Source organism: Bacillus rossius, chromosome 10 (genome assembly GCF_032445375.1).
Source record: "Bacillus rossius redtenbacheri isolate Brsri chromosome 10, Brsri_v3, whole genome shotgun sequence".
Lineage (NCBI taxonomy): Eukaryota > Metazoa > Arthropoda > Insecta > Phasmatodea > Bacillidae > Bacillus > Bacillus rossius.
This window is the reverse complement of record NC_086337.1, coordinates 11533638-11555062: the sequence shown is the minus strand read 5'-3', so window position 1 is coordinate 11555062 and position 21425 is coordinate 11533638. Positions and strand designations below refer to the sequence as shown.

At 38.6% G+C, this 21425-nt stretch overlaps 1 protein-coding gene across 4 annotated transcripts in view; it reads right to left on the bottom strand.

The window, feature by feature from the left end:
* LOC134535781 (uncharacterized protein ZK1073.1) overlaps positions 1-21425 on the bottom strand; it is a 328050-nt gene that overhangs the window by 107341 nt on the left and 199284 nt on the right. For all 4 annotated transcript variants that reach the window (XM_063375040.1, XM_063375044.1, XM_063375041.1 and 1 more), the window contains exon 2: positions 2797-2847. In XM_063375040.1, coding sequence (XP_063231110.1) covers positions 2797-2847 — 51 coding nt within the window. The remainder of the gene's footprint in view (positions 1-2796; positions 2848-21425) is intronic.

Here is a 21425-nt window from a genome sequence, read left to right as displayed (position 1 = left end):
AATTCCCTGATTTTTGAAAAAATTCCCTGATTTTTCCCTGATTATTCCCTGATTACAATATTCCCTGATTTTTCCAGGTTTTCCAGGTTTTCCAGGGTCAGTAGACACCCTGCACAAATAGCCTATGAGTTCCTTGACGAATTCCTGCTTTGGTTTGAAGTTTTTTTCCCACTCAAGTATCGACCTAGGAATGAGGGCAACAAGCACAAGGTTTCCTTTTTTCCTTTCTGATTTAGGTTTCACAAATCGCTAACATTCACTAAGTAGTCAACATACGAGTTGTTAAAGGCTCTTTTCAGCAAACATGGTAATGCCTATGTGCGACTGCTCACATATGCCATAGCTCAGAACCTGAAATTCCCAAAGTTAAAGAAACGTGTATTGAAATTTGTTTGCCCAACGTGATGTATCGAATGTAGCAAGTAAGATCTCACCGAACGAGCCTGTCGGACTGCAGGAAGCCAGGCTGGTTCAAGCCATCCTCGACAACATGTCTCCTCTCCTCGTTCAGCAAAGTGCCATGCTCACTTCACCCGCCAGCCTTGAGGCACTCTGCAAGTGGAGTGGTGTGTTTGAGAACTAGTTACTAACAATGCAGGAATATCATGGGGATACCCCACCTCCTGTTCAGGGCGTAGGGTGAAACCTTCTGCAGGAGCACAGAACTAACTTCCTCCTGCTCGGAGACCAGGGCGCTTCAACACTAGCGCAAGTAGGCTTGACCTGCAAGGCGTGTCTCAACAGGCAAGCACCTCGAGGCGAGGTGTTGCAACCTGCATGCGGCTCCATACAGCCTGATGTGCCGACCTTCACAAGGTCGCGAGCTAATATGCCAACTGCTGCGCCTTTGGGCATGCCATTTCACAATGCAAGAGCCTCTTGTCCGGGAAACAGGCAACTATTGCACGGGAAGGTGGTCGCTGCAGTAGGAAACTTAGGAAACCTTCTGTCTTCTGTTTCCTTATATGGAAATGTTAATCCTGCTATGGTTGATACGGACGCCATGCACTCCCTGTTTAGTGAGGATTTTTTCCTGATTTTGTTTGACACATTCCCCTTTTAAATGCGTCGCAAGTTAAGGACCAGGGCTTCAACCTTTGTGTAGCCAAGGGAGAAATTCTGTATTCCTGCATGATTGTTGTCACACATATAAAATCAACAGGTTCTCCTGGAATTGGCACTTTGCTGTTGTACCGGGGATTTCGTTTAGTCTGATTTTAAACCTGGATTTTCTACAGAGAACACGCAATATGCTAGAAATTTTTGATCACGAGCTTAGTTTAAGATATTTCTCCCACAGTGAAAATTACCCTGACTTATGACTCGACTACTTCACCAATGGTTTTGGCTAGCACCGCCAATGACGCAGAGTGCGACAGTGCGAAAATTTTTGCAGGATTGGTGCAGTCTTTCCCCAAGGTTAGCACTAAGCTAGTGTGATTTTTTTTTGCCTCACAATATTTATTTGAAGGGCGTGAATTTGCTTTTAACTGGCATGTTATGAAATTCAAAGATAATAATATTTCTTCGGTTACTAACTACAACAAGCGCAGCTCCATAGGGAAGCATTAAAGGGTTCAAATTTGATATATTTTATTTTATTGGTTATTGCATGAAAGTATTAAAGTTCTTGTTTTGATACCACAAATATGTAAATATTTAAAGTCTGTCACCAACTTATTAAATTAATTTACGAAAGCCTCTCCCAAAATGTATTCCTGGGCCGCCCCGGGACTGCAGTATACCGACCTGTCCAGTCCCTGAAAAAGACTGAACAGAATTTAGGATTATTCGTAACTTTTAAACTTTTAATCACAAATTTGTAAACAATTATTTTCCCCTTTTAATGGTATAGGTAAAGCGCACCCTGCAGCATTTCAAAAAACTAAATTTCATCTCAGTTACCGATCTAAATTCTAGTTTTCATCAATGTCTGTTACACCTGGTTTGCCGGAAGTACGCTGCTTTCTCTACCCCTTCAGTTTAATTGCATTTCTTTGGACATCAGTTTCGGCAGGCAAGCTTTCATTAGGGTGCTTGATAACGAGCTCAGTGATATGAAATTAAAGTTTGTTCTTAATTACATTGATTACATAACGGTGTACAGTTGAAACTTTGACGAACATTTATTTTTACCGGCGTGAGGTTTCTAGGGCTGCTAGCATTGCAGTAAACAAAAAAAAAATTCCATGGGCAAGAATCATTTGAAACTACTGACTTTTGACATTTCTCATGGCAAGCTCATAATGGATTCTGATAAGATTGCTCCCATTGTTAATTTTCCCCACCCTAAAAATCTTAAGGGTATTCATCGTTTTCTCGGCTTCTGGGGCATTATGCACAGTTGTTGTCGAATTTTGCTATAATTCGTTCTACCTTAAATCTACTTTGTAAAAATAACAGAATTTGCTTGGAGCTAGTAACGGCAAAGGACTTTAATCACCCTGAAAGGGTTACTGTCCTTACCTATTTTAATCTTTCCGGATTTTGATGTAACAATTTATCTTTCAGTTATATGCTTCCTCCATCGCCTGAGGAGCTGTCTGAGACTCTGTGAAAATGGCGCTAGCTGAACCCTCAATTTTTCGGAATGCCGCCTGGGAACTTAACAGAAAATAAGTTTCAGCTTGATTGTTCGTCGTGGAGAAGTTTGAGTCGTATCTGGACTGTAATGAACATGACCTTAATGCTGACAACCAGGCGTTGAGTAGGCTCTGAAACCGCACCCCCGCCAAATGGGAACGTTAGAGTTGGAATGCTTACTTGTACATAGACATTTAGAGCTGAAATTCTTACCTGTACGTAGACGTGCAGGTCCCCACATCTGTCGGTGGGGACGACGAATTTCTGAAACAAACAAACCCGACCCGCTTAGTACACAGCAGTAATTAACGAAGGGTTAGTAAAATTAATGCAGTATACCTTTAAATACATCCAGCGATTGGTATTTAAAATTCTTGGCAATTAAATGCTCCAAGGTAAATTTAAACAATAAACACAAACTCCAAGGAACACAGTTTGCTTGATATAAGAAACTAGTGCCTAGGCGCCTAAGGTGACCGTTGAAAAATTATGTATACAACAATTTAATTTAAAACACGTGAATTATTTTTTGAACATTCAATTTCCTTTAATATTGTGCAAATGAAAGTTATTTCTGATATATACGTATACGAAATGATAAAAAAAAATATTTGATAACAATTGGTTTTATATGAAGAACCTCTTGAAAACTACATAGCGTATTAATTGTCTCTGGTCATTCAGTAATCTTACTTGCAGTGGATTCGATTCAATACTCACCAGGGTGGCAAAAACATTGGCAGAGTGATTCATATAAAGGTACTCAACTGAATACAGTTCGCAACAACATTAGCATGCTACAATTCAAAAGTGCCTTAATATCTATTCGCGATCAATTTAATCCTATAATTAGCGCTGAAATGTTGACAAAACAGTGGTTAGTAGATTCATATTTGCAAGTGGAGGCCAACAACTTGAATTATATTAAACAGATATACGCAGCCAAAACTTGGCCAAGTAACCCACAGCTCACTACTTTTTTCACTTAAAAATGCTGAAACTATCGTCCTCGTCAAAATATGACGCTATGGCCCATGAATATTATCTTTGCTCCACGGACTCGGCAGCAATGCTAGGAGGAACAGGTTGGCAAAGAGCAATGGAGATGTTACTCTGTAAGCGCATGAAAACAGAATCAAACAGCGTTACAGAATCAGTTAACGAGTCAGTGATGAGCGTGTTTATACTTACAATTATAGCGCAGTGTTGACGAAATATTTTCAAATGATGTAAGTAGGTATAATGCACATGCCGCAGTCAAACAGGGCACTGCACTGGCGGATCTACTCGTATTGACCAGTGTATGAAAGAAGAGGTGTGGTCCGGATCACAAGGCCGCTTCTCCCCAGCCTGAGTCGGACTAACAGGAGCCAGATTCACGCTAGAAGCTGGCAAAATGATTTGTCTGCATGACTATTACTAAAACATTCACCCGGAAGGTGGAGACTTGTAGTATATCAGGTGATACAGCGAATGCAGGTCACAATGTGAGGTCACGCCTACTGCAGCGAATAAGTGATTTTATTGGCTACACAAATAGTATTTACATTGTCCTGTTAGAAATATAGAAGAATAAATCTTCTTAATACTGTAAATAAAATTAAATAGTGAGAAAACTGTTAAAATTTACGACGAACGCTGGTTAAATTATCCAAGGTTCTTCGTAAAGGTAGGAATAACTTCCTGAATTGACTGACACAGAGCTCACTTACTGCGAACTTGAATCCTCAAGATATTATTGGTATATTAGCAAAACATTAAAAACTGGTTAAGTCTACAGTAACAATAATCTTATTTTTTTTCAAGTGTGTGTTTACCTTTGTTTAGAACGAAACACAAAACTCGGAAGTCTGGTTACGGCCATTCCATAAAGGTTCAGTTATTACAAATTATGAAGAACTCATTGTTTTTTCGAGTAAAATTCTTCATTTAAAGTCCGTAAAAGTCTTAAATTTCCAACAGTGGATGCGGAACCAGTGCAAGAAAAATCCTCTTCTTTTAAATCCAAAGTTACCTACGATCGCAATAAACAACAAAATACGTTTAAATCAATAGCTACGAATGTGTCATAGATTTTTAACGATAAAAAACACAAACCTAAAATTTTAGAACAAGAATCCACTAGCTTGCACAAAATGTGTGTATAAATATGTTTTACAAAGGAATAAAAATAAATTATGCATTGTCACTGACATGAATGTTACATCGTGTTACATCGTGGTAAATATAGAAAGTAGACTGAGACACTTCATCCAACAACATGTGTTTCGAGGAATGTCACTCTGGAACTACAAAGTTAAAATATTTCACCTTAATTTTACGAAGAACGCTGGCTACAAATTATCCAGGAATATCAGTTAATTTACGGTTATCTTCGAAAAATAACAGGAAATAATTTCAGTAGTATGTTTTGGTATATTCTGGCACAGGCCTCAACGACCGCCATCTTGGATTGTGACGTTACGGCGGCAATATTGAATAACCTTGACCATTAACTTTAACCTTGAACTATGAACTCGAACTTGAATGAGGACCTTGACCTTTTACTATGAACTTGAACTTTGATCTTGACCCTTTGACCTCAGTCGCCATATTCAATTCCGCCATATTAACATCGAACACCCCAATCCTTGAAATTTGCAAATTTCGTTATGGTTGCCATCTGGAATTCTAATAACATATCCACCATCTTGGATCTAATATCAATGCTACTTTTTTAGATTCTAAAGACACAGCAGCCAACTTGTTGTCTGCAGGAAAACGACATCATGGATGACATCACAACCACCATCTTGGTTTATCTAAAGGCTGCCATCTTGGAGACACACATCTTTGTTTCTTCTGTTTGCTCCAAGAAAGAGTCAGTATTGCTCTGTTTCAATAATGTAAGGTCGATGTTTCATTACCTCACAGTATTGGCGTAGTCCTTATCGACACACTAATTTAAATTTTTTATACAAAATACATTTGAACCGAGGTGATTCTAAATATGACAGTTCGGACCTCTGGGTTTAAAATTATACGCCTAAGACCGTTAGGCCATCGAGACATTTACCAGACAGATAATTGCATAAGATGTATTAAAAAAAAACACATATTAAAACTTGCAATTTTTTTTAATTTGAAGGAATAATGCATCACTTTATAGATGATTTTGCCGTCATTTTTATGTTCATTACTTGCTATTAGGAGTGCTAATTAAAACACATCACCTGCTAGAGAGTGCTGCCGCCATATTGTTTTCAGCAATCGATACAAGGAGCGCTAGTGTCACGTAGTACACATGTCAACTACTAGAGTTTGTGCCGCAACATTAATTTCATTGTTAGCCGCTAGAGTGCAGATTAATTTTTTAACAGACATTCAAATGTGAATTTATCCACCATCTTGTCTGCCGTCTTGGCCGCCATATTGAAAATTCGTTATTATTTAGCTATAAATTCAGAAAAAATTTAAATTAAAATAATGATCGATTTAACCAATTCATGTCCTCGGTTAGATCTATGGACGATGCAAAAAAAGGTAATGGTAGGTAAAAAAATATTTATTCATAAAATATGGCAACAAATCATGAAATCAGCTTAGATTCATAGTCTACCAGCCTAAAGTAAGCCGATGATGACATATTGACATCATCTTGGAAATTCTAGATAAAATTGCTTGTCTCATTACGAAAAAAATACCATGCAATTATTATGTTTTCAGGAATAACCAAAAGCATTCGGAGAATAGCAGCAGATTTCTCACAATGATTAACCAGCACCACATGGAGAAAATCAACAGAAGTCTCGCCAGGAATGACCAAAAGAACTTGGAAAGACAAACAATAGATTGACAGGAATAATCAGGAACACACAGAGAAAACCAACAAAATATTGACAAGAATAATCCGGAGAACACAGAGAAAACCAATAAAATATTGATATGAATAATCAGGAGCACACGGAGAAAGCACGCATCGTAAAAATGCTCTCTCGTAATTTTTTTCATAACGCGCCTAAAAAAAGCGTATAACTTCAAAGAATGTAGATTAAATTTTTACTGGGAAAAATTGTGATTTTCTTCAGAAAGCAGTTTTCTTCAGAAAGCAGTTTGCTTTAAGCTTTCAGTCCTCCCCTCCCACTTTTTAGAGTATCTCTACTAAATGACAGCAGCATTCTCTGTGCTCACACCAGTACAGTTTCCACCCTGATAGCACCGGCCCTTCTCTGTGTGTGCCATCCTCTTTACTCCGTTTTTCAACCAGCGCTAACGAGGAACCCAGGCGATGAACTCTTCACCTCTGTCGATCGATTGGCGAACAAAGGCTGCAGGGGCGGGGCCCGCGCCGGCCACGCCAGTCGCGCGGAAATAAACGCTTCAGCAACTGCCTTCCATCACACGCTGTCCCAGTGCAGCCACCACCACGCCCAGAACCCCGCATTAACTACAGCAATACCCCCACAGGCACACACTAGCATGTTGGTAGACAACTCCCTGTGTGCCCATCTTATCAACAATGCCATGTTTGAACTGAGGCAACTGAATTTTTGACCCGAATTTCCGACGGGAAGAAGAATGATTTTAATTTCGGGTTGGATGTCACTTCGGCTGAGGAGTCGACACCGCTTCCCACCAATTCTCATTACGTCATCACTGCGAGAGTTAACCCGGTGAGTCCTACGTAACGACCACGAGCAAAGTCTGATCTACTATATATATATATATATATATATATATATATATATATATATATATATATATATGTTTAGGTACTTCAACTCCGTAGTTTTCATAGCTTACAAAAATAACGACAACTTAAAAAATACACATTACCATTCTGACAATCCTTAACATTGAATTGAAATGTAGAAATTGCACAGCATTCGTCATACTGTAAAGACACAATAAATTTTTAACCAAATATAATTGATGCCATGTTGAATAAGAATTTTGGGATAAAATTTTATCAGTTAAATCTTATATATTGAATCAGCTCAATAAGGTTAAGATTTCTTTGTAGGAAGTCTTTACTGCTGATTTCTGTTGTTTGAGCAAAAATAAATACATAGCGTCGATTTGAAGTCAGTGAGAGCTGTGACTCCGAAAATAATATATTTGCGTGCTTTGAACTTGAAGTTGCTCGTGAGTGAGCACTGAGTGTTGCTAGTTGAGTGAAATAACAATAAATGTACTAACTTAGGTTTTGGAGCCAGGTTATGTTGGACAAAGGAAATAAAACAAGCGGAATTGCCCGAGCAGAAGCAAATAAAAACGCAGAGAAGTGTCGTAGGTATCGAATGAGGCAAAAAGTAGCCGAGAGAAATGAGCCAGCAGGCAAAACGAGTCCTGAAAGGGGCACGAAATCAGCGCTCGAGCGAGCCTCAGCCGTCTGCCTCGCGAGAAGCGACGAGGAATGCAGAACATTGTTTGGTAATGGACGTGGATATGCCCTCTGATGATTCTGGTTTTGATGTGGAGTCAGTTGAGCCAGTGGTTGTGAGCGATGGGCCAAGTTTATGAAATAATAAAAATTCGTATCTTAAATCTTATTTTATTTATTGCATATTGATAACTTATGAATCAGGCCTATGATAACTAAAGTAACATTCAAAAAACATCAAAGAAGGCTCCAAGTGTCTGACGAACGTAAATTATTATTTATGTATATCAATAATATAAAGTTTATATTTATTGTTAGACACTAAATCATCGGATCGTAGATCAAAGAGCAGAATGGTACCACTGGCCATTAGACATAGTCCGCCTCGCTAGTGAAAAGGATTTCTGGCAACAGGACACATTACAAAGTTTTATACAAGAATACAATCTTAACTACCGTAAGTAATTCATTGTCATGCAAACATAAATTCCATACGCACATGATGTCCTAGAAAGATATGCAGTGTGTTTATAATACATCTATCATTTGTTGAAATATGACCGACCTTTTTGCCTTCGACGATACCATAAGAGGTTTAAATAACGTCGATCTGAACACTACAATGCGAAATTCAGGTCTGGGGTTTTGTTTATTAAGTGTTTCAAGTTATTTTTTGATTATGTATCTTAAAAACATGAATGAACCTGTTGTTCTCGACATGACATGGCACTGCCACTGCAGCTCTAGGAGGAGCCGGAAGAAGATACTGCCGTGGTTTACCCTCGCCCTGTACGGCGCGGCGAAGGAAGGACGAACGCACACTCCACATGTACTTCCCCATCAGTCAGAAATATTATTCGATTTGGCAACAGTGTCTGCTTCTCCGACCACAGCTTTTGCTGACACTAGTGTCAAATTGTTTTAAGGATTTGGTTTACTACTTATTTAGAACATTCAAGTTAAAAAAACCTGAAGTATGCGATATCATTGTAAACTGCTCGTTAAGTAGAACCAAACTTTATATATATACACACAGGGTAATTATAAAGTCCGTGAAACATAAAAAAAAATCGGTACAGTAAAATGGCTAAGAATTATGTAACAAATCATATACCACGTGAAAGAAAAACTCCCAAAGTTTTTTTTTTCACTAGTTATAAATGTTCTGTGTGTCCACCTTGCGTCACACGACACGCATCTAATCGATAGTCCAATTCTGCCCATACCCGACCCAGAATATCAGGAGTGATGGTAAGAGCAACTACTACGATGCGGTGTCTCAATTCGTCAAGGTTCTGTGGTAGAGGTGGAACATAAACACTATCCTTGATGTATCCCTACAAGAAAAAATCGTAAGGTGTCAAGTCCGGTGATCGTGGTGGCCACGGGAGTAGCACTTGGTCAGCGGCCGCCCCACGGCCCATCCAGCGATGTGGCAACGTCTCATTCAGATAATCTCGTACCACATTGTGGTAATGAGGTGGAGCACCATCTTGTTGGAAGATGTCCCTGCTATCAGCTTCAAGTTGTGGCATAAGCCACAATTGCAGCATGTTGAGGTAGGTGATACCAGTGACAGTTCTCTCAGCGAAGAAGAAGGGGCCATAAACTGTTGTACAGTTACATGGTACCGTGTACAGAAACATATAAAATATGTATTAATTGTGTTATTATTATTTATGTCTTCTTTATTATTATTAATGTTACGATGTTGTTTAACACTTCTATATAAGATACTGTGACCATCAAACTACGGAACTGTCATGCTACAGCCTAGCATCTATAAACATTGAACTGACCATAATACCATCAAACCTAACCTGATTTAATATTTATATAATTTTTGTAACTTCACTTCTGTTACTTCTGGTATTTTCTCACCACAGATATTTTATGTTTAATAGTTTTACACTTTGTTTTGATGTGATTATTAATCACCTACATTATTTTACCTGTTCTTGGCTGCAGTGTTTACAGCCGCAGGCTATCTTGGATAATAGCATACCGCCGTGGGCGGAAATGCGTCCGTGAATTATGTCATGTAGAGGGAAGTAAGAAAAGGCGTCTCTTCGTCAGGGCCTATCCCGACGCCGGCCTTATATAAATTGCTATATTTTACATAATCTTGTAAAATACTGTAAATTCAGTGTCTTGAAACTAATTTGTATTGTTGTAACTACGACCGTGAGCGTTTGCAACGAGATCCGGCGGCAAAGAGATAAGTTATCTACAAATTAGATGGAGGCTTATGCTATAAGCTGAAAGTAGCCATTTTTGAGCTTGGTAGCGTCCATAGTACGGACTTTTACGCGAATGTACGGTTGAATATTATAATTATTTCAAAGTCAGTCACACATACTTTGGACATTTTGAATATATGATTGAACATTATTGCAAATTTAAATTATTATTTCAGAGTTATTTACAGTGTAATTCTACTCAATGGTCCTATTGCAGAACTCCTGCAAACCCTGAGTTATAGCCGAGGTAAAAACGTTATCTATTGAAGAAATATTTATTTATTTCCCGTATATTTTAACTAAGCTGAGCTACGGTAATTTACGTAATTTGAAGAATTTGACCACTAAACTGTCTCTCGTACACGAACTTTTGGTAAAGGATATTTTTAATTTAACGAACTTTAGTGTTGACTATAAATCTGTGCCTACATATATCCGGAATTTTTAACCAGATAAACATAACCAGGAAAGCCACAACAAACAATATCAATTCAGAATTTAGTCACTATCAACCTGAAAAATATATCCCTACTCATAATAAAACAGTTAATCACAGAGTATTGCAATTGAAGTGTTATTGATTTGTGTATTTATTTGTTTAGAGTTAGTATTGTTAAGTGCATTTTTTATCGTTGTGTGTTTTTCTTTGATTATTAAACTGTAATGTGTTTTCTATTGCAAGACACGTACCTTCTGATCATTACACTTAACTATTATAGTAGTTGGAAATAGGGGGTTCAAGGCCAGGCGGAGGATCGAGGATCCGGCGGCCATCTTGGATGACGTCATCTAATCCGTATGCTAATCCAAGCTAATCCATGCTAATCTATGCTAATCCATGCCAATCAATGCCAATCTATGCTAATCCATGCCAATCTATGCCAATCCGTATGCCAATCTATGCTAATCCGTATGCCAATCTATGCCAATTCGTATGCCAATCTATGCCAATTCGTATGCCAATCTATGCCAATCCATATGTTAATCCATGCTAATCCATATGTTAATCCATGCTAATCCATATGTTAATCCATGCTAATCCATCCGCAATTTAGTATTTCTAGAAATTTCCACCAACTTCGAATCGTGACGTCACCGTTGCACTTTTTGTCACGGACGCCATCTTGGATTCGAATTTTTTTTTCGAACTTTGAAATTCAAGGTAATCATCAGCCGCCATCTTGTTTCGTCTGCTGGTGGCCGCCATCTTGTTTTCGTCTGCTGGTGGCCGCCATCTTGTTTTCGTCTGCTGGTGGCAGCCATCTTGTGACGTCATATAGTTCTGTTGGTCGCCACCAGATAGCAGCAGGGATTATTTTATTTTAACTAAAATATTTTCAGTGCCGAGGCTGGGATTCGATCCATGGGACGTGAAAACGTCCAGGATGTCGTGGTTACGAGGCGGACGCCTTGACCACTAGACCACGAGACCAATTGGAATATGGTGGAATAAATAATCTATATATGCTACGTACTGACGGCAAGTTTATGATAAATGGGGGAGGGTGTTTTTGCCTTCCTTAATGCATACCTAAGGCGCCACATTTGAAATTAAAATTATTATACAGCCGCCATCTTTAATTCCAGCACAGACTACCAGATGGCGCTAAATTCAAAAAATTAGTTGCCAGAGGCGCCGCCATCTTGGTTCTCAAGTTGGCTGGTAGATGTCGCTAGTATCGCGTGCCAAATTCATAATTAGTTGCCAGAGGCGCCGCCATCTTGGTTCTCAAGTTGGTTGGTAGATGGCGCCACCGTCGCCATATTTTAGTTAATATAATCGATACCAGATGATGCCACCGTCGCCATCTTTAGTTCCTAGTGTTGCTACCAGAGTGTGCCACCGTCGCCATCTTTAATTCATAAAGTCGCTACCAGATGGCGCCACTGTCGGCCGTCTTTAATTCAAGGCATTGTTGCCGGATGGCGCCAAGTTTGAATTTAAAAAACCTACAAGTGTTATGCAATGTGTAACCAGTCGAGAAAAGTCGGTAGCCTGTATTCACCAAGTTCTCTGTTGCCGTCACTGCCATCCGGGTATCTGACGAGTCCTAATTAATATACTCGTACACATCCTACCTCTATGACCTCTACAAACAAACTGACCGTACCTACTACAAAATGACATATATATTACACCCACATGCAAACATTTGATAACCATCAAGAATACCAACATACAAAAATAAATTAACCATCGCTGAAACAAATTTCCCAACATTAATTACAATAAAAAAAAGTCCGGTAAGATACTGTATTTTGTCTATAATTTAATAAATGATAATAGAGTATTAATAAAATATTGGTGTTGTGTAGAGTCTCTCTCTTCTTCTCGTAGTGGCGGACGCCTTGACCACTAGACCACGAGACCAATTGGAATATGGTGGAATAAATAATCTATATATGCTACGTACTGACGGCAAGTTTATGATAAATGGGGGAGGGTGTTTTTGCCTTCCTTAATGCATACCTAAGGCGCCACATTTGAAATTAAAATTATTATACAGCCGCCATCTTTAATTCCAGCACAGACTACCAGATGGCGCTAAATTCAAAAAAATAGTTGCCAGAGGCGCCGCCATCTTGGTTCTCAAGTTGGCTGGTAGATGTCGCTAGTATCGCGCGCCAAATTCAAAATTAGTTGCCAGAGGCGCCGCCATCTTGGTTCTCAAGTTGGCTGGTAGATGTCGCTAGTATCGCGCGCCAAATTCATAATTAGTTGCCAGAGGCGCCGCCATCTTGGTTCTCAAGTTGGTTGGTAGATGGCGCCACCGTCGCCATATTTTAGTTAATATAATCGATACCAGATGACGCCACCGTCGCCATCTTTAGTTCCTAGTGTTGCTACCAGAGTTTGCCACCGTCGCCATCTTTAATTCATAAAGTCGCTACCAGATGGCGCCACTGTCGGCCGTCTTTAATTCAAGGCATTGTTGCCGGATGGCGCCAAGTTTGAATTTAAAAAACCTACAAGTGTTATGCAATGTGTAACCAGTCGAGAAAAGTCGGTAGCCTGTATTCACCAAGTTCTCTGTTGCCGTCACTGCCATCCGGGTATCTGACGAGTCCTAATTAATATACTCGTACACATCCTACCTCTATGACCTCTACAAACAAACTGACCGTACCTACTCCAAAATGACATATATATTACACACACATGCAAAAATTTGATAACCATCAAGAATGCCAACATACAAAAATAAATTAACCATCGCTGAAACAAATTTCCCAACATTAATTACAATAAAAAAAGTCCGGTAAGATACTGTATTTTGTCTATAATTTAATAAATGATGATAGAGTATTAATAAAATATTGGTGTTGTGTAGAGTCTCTCTCTTCTTCTCGTAGTGGCGGAAGACATCTCGAAGCCAGTGTTACAATTTATGTATTAAAGCAATCACTCTAGCTGAGGAGACTAATAACTTATAGTTACAACTTTTTAAAAATACTCTGAATTTAAAACTTTTTTTTTAATAAGAGGGACTATTAAATGGTTTGAAATTAAAGCAAACAACGTAAATGGTAAACACATATTTATTTAAAAATCTTATTACAAACAGCGAGGGATAAGAAAAATCACTGATTTAAAAGAATTAAATAAGAGTAATAAAAGTACATAATATTCACACACTACACATCATAGTGAAAAAGTCAACATAACCTATTTACATAAACCAGAGACCCAATACCTACATATTAAGCATAACTACAAGTTACATAGAGTATAATATACTCTGAAATACATAATGAAGACAAAATTGATATAAATAACATTATACCTTGCTTAATAGTTCCAGAAGTAATGAACGTACAGCTACACGAGCAATCTCAACAGTTCTTTCATCACTAGTGGTTTCTGTGGAACATACTTGAGTGGTGTGTTCACTGATCGGACCTAGATGACTGAGATCTCGGGTTCGACTCTTGCGAGATGTAGGAAGGCGAAGCTGACGCCGGCGTTTAGGCTGGACTGCTAATGATGTGGTAGGTGCTGGCGATGTGGGACTCATCTGGGTACAGCTAGATGATATCTGGACTGAAGAAGTCTGACCACATGCAGATGCTGGCGGTGACTGAATAGTTGGTAGGTTGAATGCATGTGCGAAAGCCTCTTCAGGCGTTGCAGGGAGAACTGTATTGTCTCTCATCATATTCACACTACAATGTCCATAGCCCAGACATTTGATAACTTCTAGAGGCGTATCTTGAGGTCCTGGGTTTAAAACCTGTTTCACGTGAAACACAGCATCACAACTCTCCGAAAAATGTTTTAAAACACCGTCGATCCACTCACTATAATCAACAGTGCCTAGCCCAGGTGTTACACTGGAGTATATCCTGTTCGGTTGAAAGTTAGACATCTTGGTTAACTACTTCTGCTGTAGGTCCTTACACCACCACAGTTTCAGCTCGACTGCCATCGCACGAGTCGAGGGTCGTATCTCAAAATATATGTATCACTTGGATAAATATGTCTGTTATGCAATTCCATAGAGTAGAGCATTTATCAGAACAGTCTATTGTTAAAATTATTTTCAGTTGTATGTTATACTCTATGAGATGTTAATTGACAATTCACCCTCATTCATACAGTTAGACGTTAGATTCGCTCCTAGCATGAGATGCGATGTCCGTGCTGGTCTCCCCACAATTGATGGAGGTGATGGCCTCTCTGTAATTGATGTAGGAGGTGATTGACGAGATGCAATTGGCAGTAGTTCGACAGCATCGTTACTAACGATGGTTGGTGGTAACATTGGTTTCACGAGCAGGATGATTTGAGGTTATGTCTCCAAAAACTTGACGTGATGACTCTATTGGTGAACGATCACGCGCCTTGCTGGCGGCCTCCAACATTCCAACGCGGTGATCAACCATCCAAGCCCTAAGCGTGCTCACATTGTGTCTTGAGATCGGACCTGGACATCTATTATTATTACACGTGTACAATTTATTTAATTCTTTCAATGATGGACAGCCATATTCTGCTTGCACATCCATTATTAGCACATGATGCTTACAATGGCTAGCCAGCCACCGTTTCTGCTCTATTCCTACAACCAATACAGGTCCGGTCAACTGTCAGGTCTTAGATAATAGACGACACAATCTACCTTGTTGCAGGATGTCTCGATGATGTCCGGAGCCTCCTCATCACAATCACTGGTCCAGTGATGACCGAATTGGCAGACCTCTAGTTGAAGTAACCATCCTCGGTGACGTAGTGCACACGGCGTAATCCTGGCGTTACTTCCGCGTACTTTGCAGTTGGATCGAACAGCATTTGCTTGAATTTGTAGCAGCAGCTCTATACCCACACGACTATGTGTTGACTGCTGTGTCTAGGGTGTTGACCTCAATTTATACCGCTACGACCAGTCCAGTCCAGTCACGTGTACCGTTGCTTCCGTTGTTGTCCCCCCGCCTAGCTGGCGGCCTCCAACATTCGAACGAGGTGATCAACCATGCAAGCCCTAAGCATGCTCGCATTGTGTCTTGAGATCGGACCTGGACATCCAAGTTACATAGAGTATAATATACTCTGAAATACATAATAAAGAGAAAATTGATATAAATAACATTATACTTTGCTTAATAGTTCCAGAAGTAATGAACGCACTGCTTGACCAGTGACAGGTGTAACTAAATATTAAATATATTTTATATTTTATTTTCCATTACCTTTCGTGGAATTTCTTAATCATTCACTCTACGAAAAACAACTCAAGACAATATACCTGACCTTAGAATTAAATACAGTACCGCTATGCCTTACATGAAAGTCTAATTATTCGATAATCTGAATAACCTATAAATCGTTCATTTACAAAGCAACACACACAGGCCAATTGTCTATGGACCATGAGACCGAGTCATGACAATATCAGAAGTATAGGCTAGAAATTTCAGAACCGCAGGACCTTCTTCGTCTTTAGATAATTACAGTCATTTAGACCATCATGAAATTTTAATACATACTAAAGGACCAAGTGACTTGAAAAATATTTTAGTAACACCAAGAGGTTTTGAACTAGTAAATATTCAGTCACTACATATTTTACTACGCGCAATCAACAAAAAGGAAGCACCATCAACGAAAAGGCAGCACAATCAAAAAAGGCAGCACATTTGTAAACACCATCAACAAAAAGGAAGCACATTTTGGAAGCACCATCAACGTAAAGGCAACACATTTTGGAAGCACAATCAATAAAGAGAGCAGATTTGGAAGCACCATCAATAAAAAGGAAGCACTTTTGGAAACACCATCAACAAAAAGGAAGCACATTTTGGAAGCACCATCAACATAAAAGCAGCACATTTTGGAAGCACAATCAATAAAGGAAACACATTTGGAAGCACCATCAACAAAAAGGAAGCACATTTTGGAAGCACCATCAAAAATGCAGCACATTTTGGAAGCACAATCAAAAAAGGCAGCACATTTTGGAAGCACAATCAAAAAAGGCAGCACATTTGGAAGCACCATCAACAAAAGAAGGAAGCACATTTTGGAAGCACCATCAACAAAAGAAGGAAGCACATTCTGGAAGCACAATCAAAAAAGGCAGCACATTTGGAAGCACCATCAACAAAAAGAAGGAAGCACATTTTGGAAGCACCATCAAAAGGCAGCACATTTGGTAACACAAGTTACGAGAACTAAGTCTTAGTTAGAAATCAGAATGCAAGAAATAAAAACATTAAATTTTTACTTTTAATATTTAATTTATTTCTTAAGAATATACAAATAGAAGTAAAATAAGCCATTATTGTGTGTAGCCAGCTTTCCTCAGTTCTTCGAGTATGAAGGATATTTCTTTTATGCACGAATAGTTTCCTGCACAAAGCGAGCCATGTAGAAGTCTTAGCCGGTCAACCAATAAGTTTGGATCTTTCCACGATGTGTAATCAATCTCTTCTACCACCATCTCACTTGCTTGTTTATTATAAATACTTTTAATATCACAATCGTCCCAGTGATCATAATAAGCGTTATCAGATTTATTTATTATAACACGTCGTTTCCATCGTTTCGGTCTCAGGACACCGTTACATTCTTCGATCTTGTCAGCTTTAGGTGCTTCATCACAGTCTATGCTTTTGTCAACAGCCTCAGAGTCACTGTTACAATCACTGTAGAAGACATCCTCTTCACCCAGATTACCATATGAATTCGATATCGATGATGTCGAAGTGCCATTATCGTCTTCATGCTTCCTTTTTAGGAGTCCATCATTTTTACAAAGTAAGAAAGATCTACTTGAATTCGGCTGGAATGTATTCTCACTTTTCACGTTAAGGATTCTTCCATTGTCTTCATTCTTCCATAAATCATCATCGTCCTTCAATTTAAGTTCTTCGTCGAGATCGGAAGAGCCACGAACATAATCTCTCTCAAGACAAGGAAAATTATTGTCGTAATGCAGATCACTATTCCTTAGTCTAGTAGATCCATCGTTGTACTCTGGCTTGTACGCAGGCTTAACGTTACAAGTTCTGTCATGTCTTTTTAAGCTCTCTCTCCGCGTAAACGACTTGCTACATCGAACGCAACTTATCATATTGCGTAATGGATTTTTAACACAGTCATTTTTCTGGTGTTGTCTTCCATTCTTTCTCAAGATAAATTCTTTGCTGCAAAACTTACACCTGTGTCCTTTCGATACAGCGACAGACACCGAATCAGGATTCATATTAGTTACTGTGACTAATGTTAGATACAAACAGACAGTTTTCCAATTGGAACCATTACTTAAATATAATTTTTTAAATATTTCTTAAGCGAGAGTTATCTCATGCAAAGGTACTTGTTGTAAGTAGTTCTGCTTTTCACTAACAGATGACACCACGTATTGCTTGCAGGTAAATATTATTTCTTTCTTTCATGCGGGATGCAGGATTCTCACTAACGATCGCAATAGAGGGATGGCATCGCTAGACTCCAAGGAGAAGGTAGTTTGTTTTTCCAGTTAGTGTTTCTCAGATTTCTCAGGGTATATATTATTATTATTTGACTGGATAATGATTTTTTTTAAAATTCCACCTAATAAAAATAAAATAGAAGCACTCTGAGAAAACCATCAGGGATGATGTCGTTTATAAACATCATAAATTACCAATTTTTTTTAATAAAGTCCAAATTTAATCCTGATTAAGCAAAGAGTTCACAAGCCTGCTTGTGCTAGAACTCTCATGTTGCTTAAGAAAAGAGTTCACAAGCCCGCTTGTGCTAGAACTCTCATGTTGCTTAAGCAAAGAGTTCACAAGCCCGCTTGTGCTAGAACTCTCATGTTGCTTAAGCAAAGAGTTCACAAGCGGGCTTGTGCTAGAACTCTTTGATAAACCAACATGAGAGTTCTAGCACAAGCAGGCTTGTGAACTCTTTGCTTAATCAGGATTAAATTTGGACTTTTTTTAAAAAAAATTGGTAATTTATGATGTTTATAAACGACATTAACCCTGATGGTTTTCTCTGAGTGCTTCTATTTTATTTTTATTAGATGGAATTTTAAAAAAAAATCATTATTCAGTCAAATAATAATAATATATACCCTGAGAAATCTGAGAAACACTAACTGGAAGAACAAACTACCTTCTCCTTGGAGTCTAGCGTTGCCATCCCTCTATTGCGATCGTTAGTGAGAATCCTGCATCCCGCATGAAAGAAAGAAATAATATTTACCTGCAAGCAATACGTGGTGTCATCTGTTGTTGAAAAGCAGAACTACTTACAACAAGTACCTTTGCATGAGATAATTCTCGCTTAAGAAATATTTAAAAAATTATATTTAAGTAATGGTTCCAATTGGAAAACTGTCTGTTTGTATCTAACATTAGTCACAGTAACTAATATGAATCCTGATTCGGTGTCTGTCGCTGTATCGAAAGGACACAGGTGTAAGTTTTGCAGCAAAGAATTTATCTTGAGAAAGAATGGAAGACAACACCAGAAAAATGACTGTGTTAAAAATCCATTACGCAATATGATAAGTTGCGTTCGATGTAGCAAGTCGTTTACGCGGAGAGAGAGCTTAAAAAGACATGACAGAACTTGTAACGTTAAGCCTGCGTACAAGCCAGAGTACAACGATGGATCTACTAGACTAAGGAATAGTGATCTGCATTACGACAATAATTTTCCTTGTCTTGAGAGAGATTATGTTCGTGGCTCTTCCGATCTCGACGAAGAACTTAAATTGAAGGACGATGATGATTTATGGAAGAATGAAGACAATGGAAGAATCCTTAACGTGAAAAGTGAGAATACATTCCAGCCGAATTCAAGTAGATCTTTCTTACTTTGTAAAAATGATGGACTCCTAAAAAGGAAGCATGAAGACGATAATGGCACTTCGACATCATCGATATCGAATTCATATGGTAATCTGGGTGAAGAGGATGTCTTCTACAGTGATTGTAACAGTGACTCTGAGGCTGTTGACAAAAGCATAGACTGTGATGAAGCACCTAAAGCTGACAAGATCGAAGAATGTAAAGGTGTCCTGAGACCGAAACGATGGAAACGACGTGTTATAATAAATAAATCTGATAACGCTTATTATGATCACTGGGACGATTGTGATATTAAAAGTATTTATAATAAACAAGCAAGTGAGATGGTGGTAGAAGAGATTGATTACACATCGTGGAAAGATCCAAACTTATTGGTTGACCGGCTAAGACTTCTACATGGCTCGCTTTGTGCAGGAAACTATTCGTGCATAAAAGAAATATCCTTCATACTCGAAGAACTGAGGAAAGCTGGCTACATACAATAATGGCTTATTTTACTTCTATTTGTATATTCTTAAGAAATAAATTAAATATTAAAAGTAAAAATTTAATGTTTTTATTTCTTGCATTCTGATTTCTAACTAAGACTTAGTTCTCGTAACTTGTGTTACCAAATGTGCTGCCTTTTGATGGTGCTTCCAAAATGTGCTTCCTTCTTTTTGTTGATGGTGCTTCCAAATGTGCTGCCTTTTTTGATTGTGCTTCCAGAATGTCCTTCCTTCTTTTGTTGATGGTGCTTCCAAAATGTGCTTCCTTCTTTTGTTGATGGTGCTTCCAAATGTGCTGCCTTTTTTGATTGTGCTTCCAAAATGTGCTGCCTTTTTTGATTGTGCTTCCAAAATGTGCTGCCTTTTTGATGGTGCTTCCAAAATGTGCTTCCTTTTTGTTGATGGTGCTTCCAAATGTGTTTCCTTTATTGATTGTGCTTCCAAAATGTGCTGCTTTTATGTTGATGGTGCTTCCAAAATGTGCTTCCTTTTTGTTGATGGTGTTTCCAAAAGTGCTTCCTTTTTATTGATGGTGCTTCCAAATCTGCTCTCTTTATTGATTGTGCTTCCAAAATGTGTTGCCTTTACGTTGATGGTGCTTCCAAAATGTGCTTCCTTTTTGTTGATGGTGTTTACAAATGTGCTGCCTTTTTTGATTGTGCTGCCTTTTCGTTGATGGTGCTTCCTTTTTGTTGATTGCGCGTAGTAAAATATGTAGTGACTGAATATTTACTAGTTCAAAACCTCTTGGTGTTACTAAAATATTTTTCAAGTCACTTGGTCCTTTAGTATGTATTAAAATTTCATGATGGTCTAAATGACTGTAATTATCTAAAGACGAAGAAGGTCCTGCGGTTCTGAAATTTCTAGCCTATACTTCTGATATTGTCATGACTCGGTCTCATGGTCCATAGACAATTGGCCTGTGTGTGTTGCTTTGTACATGAACGATTTATAGGTTATTCAGATTATCGAATAATTAGACTTTCATGTAAGGCATAGCGGTACTGTATTTAATTCTAAGGTCAGGTATATTGTCTTGAGTTGTTTTTCGTAGAGTGAATGATTAAGAAATTCCACGAAAGGTAATGGAAAATAAAATATAAAATATATTTAATATTTAGTTACACCTGTCACTGGTCAAGCAGTGCGTTCATTACTTCTGGAACTATTAAGCAAAGTATAATGTTATTTATATCAATTTTCTCTTTATTATGTATTTCAGAGTATATTATACTCTATGTAACTTGGATGTCCAGGTCCGATCTCAAGACACAATGCGAGCATGCTTAGGGCTTGGATGGTTGATCACCTCGTTCGAATGTTGGAGGCCGCCAGCTAGGCGGGGGGACAACAACGGAAGCAACGGTACACGTGACTGGACTGGACTGGTCGTAGCGGTATAAATTGAGGTCAACACCCTAGACACAGCAGTCAACACATAGTCGT